The 9,466-nt window shown below is 36.3% G+C and overlaps 1 protein-coding gene across 2 annotated transcripts; it reads left to right on the top strand.

Moving 5' to 3' along the window:
* Nucleotides 1-1,101: 1,101 nt before the first annotated feature.
* On the top strand, nt 1,102-9,231 carry LOC107850438 (NADP-dependent malic enzyme, chloroplastic). Of its 2 annotated transcripts, none has more exons than XM_016694961.2 (20): nt 1,102-1,429; nt 1,787-2,052; nt 3,311-3,431; nt 3,539-3,613; nt 3,866-4,017; nt 4,111-4,216; nt 4,388-4,453; nt 5,101-5,196; nt 5,300-5,371; nt 5,442-5,525; nt 5,623-5,721; nt 6,018-6,065; nt 6,168-6,236; nt 6,330-6,428; nt 6,506-6,595; nt 6,719-6,796; nt 6,927-7,001; nt 7,128-7,218; nt 8,609-8,737; nt 8,826-9,231. In XM_016694961.2, the coding sequence occupies exons 1-20, from the start codon at nt 1,400-1,402 to the stop codon at nt 8,912-8,914; spliced, it is 1,935 nt and encodes a 644-aa protein (XP_016550447.1). In that variant the 5' UTR covers nt 1,102-1,399; the 3' UTR covers nt 8,915-9,231. The 2 variants fall into 2 exon arrangements, with proteins under 2 accessions (XP_016550447.1, XP_016550448.1); XM_016694962.2 differs by having other exon boundaries at nt 6,183-6,236.
* Nucleotides 9,232-9,466: the final 235 nt, after the last annotated feature.

Below are 9,466 nucleotides of genomic sequence, written 5' to 3' on the forward strand. Positions count from 1 at the left end.
TAAGAGTTTGACGTGTAACAATTTTGCTAAAGAGAGATTTGACGTGTAAGATTTCCAGTGAATTGACAAATGCAATTGCTACAAAGTTGAATTTTGAAAAAACTATATTACCCCTTAGCAAATGACAAAAATGCCCCTATGTGGAATAAATGAAATGACAAAACTAACCCTTGGAAAGCTGGCAGGACAACCTTCACCTACCAGCTTTTATTACCACATGTTCACCGCTTATATATATTAGTAATATAGACCAACAAACAACATTTTATTCATTTAAATAATAAAGAATAACCAGAGAGAAAGAAATTTCAAAACTGCTAAAGATAAAATAATATAATGAGTGATACAAATTTAATTATTTGAGTATATCTCATAACACCTAAAATATTCTTACTCAAGACAGCACATTATTAAATTTTAATAATAAGAAGTAACAAAAAATAAAGATCAAGAAAATAGTAGTATTTTTTCAATAATTAATATTGATTTAAATTTTCTAACATAATGTTTTTCTAAAATTTTCTAATTATCATGCTATTAATTAGGTATTAAACACTAACCTGGGTTGTGGTGCAGTGGATGAGACTGCTCCATCCTTAATCAGAGATCGAGGTTTCGATTTTGGGTACAGAGAAAATTCGGTTAGGGAGCGCTACCACCCCCGAATGGGGCCCTACGCGGCATGAATCCGAATTAGTCGGGCTTCAATGCGGATACCGGACACCAAATGGGAAACACAAAAAAAAAAAGAAATTAGGTATTAAACTTTAAATTTTAGAAATAATAATCATGAAAACTAATTTAAAAAAATTGAGTAACTTTTAAACAATCAAACAAAAGTTGATAATTATTTTACGATAAAATGCAAGATTATTTTATGCAACATTTGATTAGAGGTATTAATTAATCTCGTAATTATTTATTCCACTATTTATATTATAATAATAATAAAAATTACTAATATACATATTTCGATAGCTAATTTTGAAATACCTATATCAAAATTAATTATATCAAAATTAATTATCCCGCGATAACTTCTTTGCAATGAAACAAATTGTCAGTGATCAATTGATCATCCAAGTTAACCGAAAATGCACTTGATTGTTTTTTGTCTTAAAAAAAGAAAAGCAGGTGGGGTTAGGTCGGCGGGTTGCTCAGGAGTCCAGAGGGGTAAATGGTGGAATAGAAAAAAAAAGTTACAGTGAAAAAAATTGGAAAGTCAAAATTTGGTTGCTACAAAATGCCCTGATCAATTGCAGAGTTGTGAGGACAAAGTAGGAGAGAAGAAGAGGGGAAGAGAGTACCACAACAGATCTATCACATACAATCCACTCTGTTCTTTCCTTCTTTCTTTCCTTCACTAGTAAAAACTCCTTTGTTATCCTATTTTGTCACCATGTTCTCCTTGAATGGCAGCAGTTTTACGGTAGTTACTAATTAATAATACTCAATTTCCACAAATGTATAGCTCTGGTTTAGCGAAGCAGAAGAGATTGTCTTGATCGCTAATTCTTGATTCAGATTGATTGGAAATTTTTTATAGAAAAATTGAGCTGAAACTTTTTAATTCTTCTTTTTGTATACTTTATTCCCTCTATTCAGTCTTCCGTGATAGAGATAGGACGAGGAAAAAGGAAGAACATCCGGATTTCCTTGTCCAATAAAGAGAAACTTACTGTGTTTCGTGAACACCCTTGATTCAGATTGATTTAGACTCGACCTATTTTTGAAATTGAGCTGAAAAAAGTTGTTGATTGGGTCTTTTGTTCTTGTAATTTTGCAGAACAATTCGCTATCCGGGGTTTCGAGATGTTTGACTCAGTCATGCAGAAGAGTTTCAGCTCCTATGGTGGTGGCAGCGGTGAGTTCAAATGGCAAACCTGGTGACGGACATGTTAGTGTTTTGGTGGAGAATGCATTGACGGAAAGTCCTGTACCGGTAGAGAAGGAGACCAAATCTACGGTTACTGGTGGAGTTGGAGATGTTTATGGAGAGGATAGTGCTACTGAAGATCAGTCCATCACTCCTTGGACTCTATCTGTTGCTAGGTGAAATTAGTTTTTTCGAGTTTGAATCGATGATTCCTATGCTTTTGATGAGTTTTAATTAATTCAGTTAAAGGACAGGCCGGTGCAGTCATGCTCCCTCTATGCGCTGAGTCCGTGGAAGGATCAGTTCTTTTCAATTTGAATCGATAATTCCTATGCCCTCTTTCCCAAATGAGGTTTTAAGTTCAAGAGTTTGATGAGTTTTTAATTAATTCAATTAAAGGGCAGCCCGGTGCACTATTGGTCCCGCTATGTATAGAGTCCATGGAGGGCTCCGACAACAAGGGTCTATCCTATGTAGCTTTACAAGCATTTATGTAAGAGACTGTTTGCACGGCATGAATCCGTGACCTACTTAATGGATGTTCATGTCATTTCAACTAAATGGATTATCTAGTTTTAGAGGCTCTTCTATTCTAATTTTTTATAATTAAAAAAAAGAAAAGAAATTGAGCTTTCGTAACAGCTACACTTTAAGTCTATATTTGCATGTTCTGATTTTCTTAGATTTTTTTGTTATCTCAATAAAGGTGCTTGCTTTTCTTCTATTTCTTTCACAATTAAATTTTTAATTCTTTGGGGAAGGAAGAAAAATATAAGAATTTGTCCCCACTTAAGAGCTATTGGGATTTGTTTTTTCGGTTAACAAGGGTGGGCATAATTAATTTACATTATAGATACTGTATCCTAAATATGATGTCTCTATGTTCCAACAATCACCAAGGGTGATGCCGGAAATTTGGGGTTATTTCTGTAAGCCTTGTTCTGGATTTTGAATTTTCCATATTAAGTTAAGAGTATATTATTTTTTGATGAAGTAAGCTATTTCAATAAAAAGCATCAGGAAGATGCAACAGTTACATGATATGGGCATTAAGTTTGGGTATATTATATGTTAATATCTTAATCTATTGAAAGTGTTAATTTCTGATTGAACCTCGTGAGATATCATGGTCGCAGTCTGCTCTTGATATACGTTCTGCTCTTTTTTTCTGCTTTTTTCCTTTTACCAGCATTAAATTTTCCTTCGTTTCTTTACCTATTAAAATGAAAATAGTCCTATGTATTATTTTTAGAAAGGGCTGAGTTTCCATGTCGTCTTTTTTTCTTTACAACGATCATCTCCTTTCAGTTTTCATTTAACAATTCATACTTCCATGTTAATAAAATAGGCTCAAGTATTAGTCTGATACTTTACTATCTCAGAAGTATTCTTTACTTACATGCACTGAGACATACCGTAATCTTTTTCTTGCAGTGGTTTCTCATTGTTGCGTAACCCACACTACAATAAAGGCCTTGCTTTCTCTGAGAGAGAGAGAGACACCCACTATTTGCGTGGTCTTCTTCCTCCTGTCGTAATTACTCATGACCTTCAGGTTGTATATTCTGCATTTTACAGATGTTACAGTTTCTGTGTCTCTCTTTTTACGATCAGATGAAGGCTCAATGTTTAACAACATTGTTGTGCCACTCATTGTCACAGGTCAAGAAAATGATGAACAGCATCCGTAAGTATGATGTACCACTTCAAAGATACATGGCCATGATGGATCTTCAGGTAGTAAACAAAATGATTTTAAGGTTCCAATCACTTTTTGCAATTAAGGTTGTTTCTTGCATCGGCTCCTTTATGTTATACTAAATTGAGGACAACACGGATGATTTGGGTGTAATGATCTTTCAAATGTGGTGACATTGGAAATGTAAAACCATTTGTTCAGCTCAAGTTTGGAAGTCTTTCTGCACTTGTATGCCCAACTTTAATGGCTTCATAATACTCTTGTTTATTGTTGTATGCATCGTGGTGCAGGAAATGAATGAAAGGCTATTCTACAAGCTTCTTATTGACAATGTTGAGGAGCTGCTTCCTATAGTTTACACTCCAACGGTAGGTGAAGCATGCCAGAAATATGGTAGCATCTTCAGGCGTCCTCAAGGTCTTTTTATCAGCCTGAAAGAAAAGTAAGCATTAGAAATTCACTAGATAGCTTCTCAAATTAAATGCCTGACACTTCTTATTTCTTGTTAGAACTAATATGTGCTTGCCTTTTGCAGAGGCAAAATTCACGAGGTATTAAAAAATTGGCCTGAGAAGAAAATTCAAGTTATTGTTGTTACTGATGGAGAACGAATTTTGGGCCTTGGGGACCTTGGTTGCCAGGTATATTGTGTATTGATTTTGTTGAGATTCCCAAAGCTTTTTGCAGGACGAATAAATCCTCTATCGTTTAACTAATGGTTTCAGTTCTTTTTTGGACCTATATGTATCTTTTTCCATAATGTATTTCTTTCTCATTCTTAACATACTAGAACAATCATTACATGTTACCAGGGAATGGGGATACCAGTGGGCAAGCTCTCTTTATACACTGCTCTGGGAGGCATTCGCCCGTCAGCTGTAAGTTTTTGTAGGACTGATGTAACAGTAGTCGGAATTTAGATGATACCTTTATTCCACAATTACTACTGTATCTATATGAAGTTCTGGTATTTCACTTTATCACTCTATCCACCAACACCTTTGTCGTAGATTCATATTATGCTGTTCATTGTTTAAGGTTGTGAATTCCATCTGATTGATGTTTGGCAAACGAAGCTGTAATTTGAGAATAAATATTTTTGACTTTACAGTCTGAGTGGTAGTATCTGACAGTTTTCGGGCTGTCACCTCTCGTAGTTTCCTGTTATAGCACTCTGCTGTATATGCTATGAGCACACGGTGATTAAAGATCATATATTTCCTATCTTCCAATTTGTGGCACAATTACTACTTGGAGAGTCAAAGATCTGTTTCTTTGACAGTGTTTTCACACACAAAAAAAGATTGTCTAATTGTTAAAAAAAAATTATAATTGATGAATAATGTTTGTTGAGTTTCTAAAAAAGTAAATTTTCAAAAGTTTTAAGGATCCTGGTTCTCTGAACTCCACCATTCATTGGGACAGTGCAAATGGAAGGTTTTATTAGTTATATAATCTTATCTGCTTTCTCTTTGCTTTTTTAGCCTATCAGGTGAAAGTCTGATTATCCTCTCTTTCTTTTCAGTGTTTGCCCGTTACCATTGATGTGGGTACAAACAATATGAATTTGTTGAATGATGAATTCTACATTGGGCTCAGGCAAAGAAGAGCTACAGGACAGGTTCACAAATTTTTATATCTGATCAAGCTTACTTTACCTTATATGCGCATAAGATGTAATATTTCCTTAATATGCTTTGTTTGATGCTCTTTTTCATGTTCAGGAATATGCCGAACTTTTAGATGAATTTATGTATGCTGTCAAGCAGAATTACGGGGAGAAAGTGCTCATTCAGGTAGATGTTTTCTGCAAAAATCGCAGACAAGTTTACTTGATAATCTGACTTTGTTTATCCACATCTCTAGTTTGAAGACTTCGCAAATCATAATGCATTTGACCTCCTTGCAAAGTATGGAACTAGCCACCTTGTTTTCAATGACGACATACAGGTAAGTCAAGGACTCATTAATTTGTTAATTGTTTTCTTTTCACGGGGGCTGGAAGTGGGGAGTGGTTAGCAAACATATTATCTTGTTTTTATTCCAGGGGACAGCATCCGTGGTCCTCGCTGGGCTTATGGCAGCACTAAATTTGGTTGGAGGAACCTTGGCTGAACATACGTTCTTATTCCTTGGAGCAGGGGAGGTACATCTCACTTATACTGCAGAATTTATCTTCTTCTTGCACTTTGAACCGTGACCTTTCTTTTGCCACTGTTTCCTAGAAATGACATTGGTTACTGGAAAACTGAAATTTGATTGTCACAAAGTATCATGTACTGTAAGACCATAATGGGATTCTGTTTAAAGTTGCTCCATGTGTTCCTTGCCCTAAAATTTTAGCAATTATTCAAGAGCTGCTTGTATTTCTTCTGATTTGATCATCCTTTCTGCCTCAACAATTGATCATTTTGTGTCCCATTCACCTTATTGTCAATGCAGGCTGGAACAGGTATTGCAGAACTCATAGCTCTTGAGATGTCAAAGCAGGTTCGGACTTCAATAAAACAATTTATCTCTTTTAACCAGCGCTTTCCGTTCTAGTTTCAACTACGTCTAAAATGAAGATATTTGGTAAGCTTTTATGCTTAGCTCTTTCTTGTGCAGACTGGAATCCCTCTAGAAGAGACTCGCAAGAAAATTTGGATGGTGGACTCTAAGGTACTAAAATCTCCTTTATCAGATTTTTATTTATTTTCATCATTTCACACCACTTGTATGCTACTGAAGCATCCATATGTCCCCTCTCTCTAGGGGCTGATTGTTAAGTCTCGAATGGAGATGCTTCAACATTTTAAGAGACCTTGGGCACATGACCATGAACCAGTAAAAGAACTGGTGAATGCTGTGAAGGTCTGTCTATTTTCTCCTCCTCTCCTCCACAATCCCCACCCCACTCTCCCCCCCTCACAATTCTCATTTTGTGCCAGTCAATTAAGCCTACAGTCTTGATTGGATCTTCTGGAGCTGGGAGAACGTTTACTAAAGAAGTTGTACAAGCTATGGCAACCTTCAATGAGGTATGATAATGAAGCCCTCCTTGGATAGGAAAAGCTACGTTCTATAGTCCAACCAGTTTGTGTAGTTAACATGTGAGACAGTAAACTGATGGTTTCTTTTTCCTTCAATTTAATGTCTTGCAGAAACCAATTATTTTTGCCCTCTCCAATCCAACATCACAGTCTGAATGTACTGCTGAGGAGGCTTATTCCTGGAGTGAGGTAATATACTGGCCAGTTCAGTTTCATCTTTGAAGTTGGTTTCTTACACGGTCAATATTTCTCTCCCAGGTCCATATGCTTCTGTTTTGATTTTTTAACCTGTGTAATTTTCTTATCATGTCTCTTTCAGGGGCGAGCCATTTTTGCTAGTGGGAGTCCATTTGCTCCAGTTGAGTACAAGGGAAAGGTCTATGCGTCTGGCCAGGTCGGAGATTTCAAAACCTTAGCTACTTGTTTCCATTATCAACATTTTTTTCATTTTGATAAATCTATTTTCGTTATCAGTACTTATGCAAGGTTCATACTAAACTTCTCTCTTTTCCTTCTCTAGGCAAATAATGCATATATCTTCCCTGGGTTTGGTCTAGGGCTGATAATTTCTGGTGCAATTCGCGTCCATGATGACATGCTTCTGGTAGCCTGTAAGTTCTGGAAATTGTTGTAGGTCAATATTACCCCCTACTTTTCCCCCCGAAAAAATATGTTTACAAGGGAAGAGAGAAAAATAGCAAAAAACTGGCGATGTTAAGTACACATTCTTCTTTTGTTATTTTAGAGGGGTGGAATGGTGAGTTGTCCTTCTGACGTGCATCCATGCTTATGCTGAAATTTCCTGGATGAAAATTCTAAGCTATATGTCACTGATATAATTTACCATAATCAGCATCTTTCCAGCCTTTCTCCTAAGGTGTTGTAAAAGATACGACAGCCGTTACTTATTGAAAGAAAGGAATTCAACAGCCAAACCCAAGGGTGTAGCCTAGAGGTTAATGAAGTAGGTGCAAACCTTGTAGATTATGGTTCAGCCAGCAAAGACAAAAAGATTTTGTCCATGGAATTGCAAAAATAGGTCCCACCTTTGCTGTTTGATTATATTAAGTTGCTCATCTACACTGGTTTTTTTTATTGTTGCTGTTGTTGCTCATCTAACTAGGTATCTGGGTCTTACATATTTCCACGTGCTAGCTGTTAGATAGGTAGGTGGCTTGGGACATCTGTCAGCGTCCTCACTTCTGTTTAAGTAGCACTCTTCTGTTTATTTACTTTTGGGGTAAGAAGCATCCAATACCATGTCTTAAGCATGATTAGGGTTAAGGGAAGGATTGCTGCTAGATAGTAGGCGGCGGGGGAAGGCTTGCTGTAGATGCAGCGGATAGTTTAGTATAACATTCATTCCTGACCGCCGCTGCCTGCTTAAACTAAAAGCAACCTTCCTCTTAATCTGAGGTGTGAAGAGAAGAATTTCTTTTTTCCAAAGGTGCCTAGAGGACCAGCCAGATGCAGCAGAGTTGCGAACTTCTGTTTTCTAGTTCTTCATACTTTATAATAGGGTTGAATAATATGCTCATTGCTAAACACTATCAAGGATGATTTTGCAATCAAATTTACTAGGTCATAGTTAGCTAGTAGTTCAGAACTTGCTTCTTATGCAGTCAAACATGGACCACATAATCTTAGCAAGCTTCATCTATTCTTAATTTTGGAGGGAGAAACCACAACAAGCTTTCAGATGTCATGAAGAGGTTCTATTTCAGTTGTAAATTTCTCGCTTCTGAGTTTGGTGCACAGATCAAAACAGTTTTTACACTTTGTTAAGTAGCGTCATTTCCTTGGTAATATTGCAGTTCCATCTAGGCCATGTTTTATGTTTTGCAAACAACTTCTTCACCATCGACTCGAGATGGCCTAATAAAACAATATAAGAGAGAAGATTCAGTGTCATCTTCACTTGTGGAACACGACTTTTCTTTTTAGTTTTTTCTGCTTTGTAAGGTCTTACTTTTGTGTCTCCAAATTTGTTCTTTGAAACAGCGGAAGCTTTAGCGGAGCAAGTTTCTCAAGAGAACTTCGAAAAGGGACTCATATACCCCCCATTTGCCAACATAAGAAAGATTTCAGCCCATATTGCTGCCAAAGTGGCAGCTAAAGCATATGAATTAGGTATGTTTCTCCTCTGGAATCTTGTCGTTAGAAGATTCACATGGTTAACATAGATTTGTTAAACTTTGTCCATTTTGTTGCTTAATAGGTTTGGCCACTCGTCTACCGGAGCCCAAGGACCTAATCGCGTATGCAGAGAGCTGTATGTACAGCCCTGCTTACCGCAGCTATCGCTGAGTCATAGAAGATATTTGTTGCTTCAAAATTAGCCATTCTCCCTTTTAAGTTTAGTTAGTTATTGACACCATTGCTTTCTCTCTTTTTGGTTGTTTATACCCTCACAATTTCATTGTTATCCTGCTAGTAATATACAGTTGCTTAAAAGAATATGGTAGCTTGCAGATATGGTGTATTCGTGAAATATATCATTATGCTAGAGTTAAATGTAGGGAACTCTGCAGCGTAAAGTATTAGTGAGCCTTATTAATTTTGTTATAGTTGTGAATGTAACTGTCTCGGGGTGATTATATAAAATGTTGAAAGCCTTGTATGAACGTATTTTGTGCAAATTGAATTGCTTATAAGTGAAAAAATGAAAAGCAAAGATAAGAACTGAAACATGAAAGAGAAATCATTCCGGTAGTATTTCTTAAAGGGTGTTGATGAAGGAAATGTTACTTAGCTAAGTTAAAAATTGAACTTACTCACTCTTTCTATAAATAGAAGTACTAATTCATTCATGTACAGAAGATTAATGATTGAATAACAAAATCACTCTCATTCTCTCTA

This window comes from Capsicum annuum, chromosome 12 (genome assembly GCF_002878395.1).
Source record: "Capsicum annuum cultivar UCD-10X-F1 chromosome 12, UCD10Xv1.1, whole genome shotgun sequence".
Classification (NCBI taxonomy): Eukaryota; Viridiplantae; Streptophyta; class Magnoliopsida; order Solanales; family Solanaceae; genus Capsicum; species Capsicum annuum.

Excerpts from the sequence above, each read along its gene's own strand:
- LOC107850438 (XM_016694961.2), top strand. The coding sequence starts at position 1,400 with ATGTTCTCCTTGAATGGCAGCAGTTTTACG. Across the intron at positions 3,614-3,865 it reads TGGCCATGATGGATCTTCAG|GAAATGAATGAAAGGCTATT; the intron begins GTAGTAAACAAA and ends ATCGTGGTGCAG. Across the intron at positions 5,372-5,441 it reads GGGAGAAAGTGCTCATTCAG|TTTGAAGACTTCGCAAATCA; the intron begins GTAGATGTTTTC and ends CCACATCTCTAG.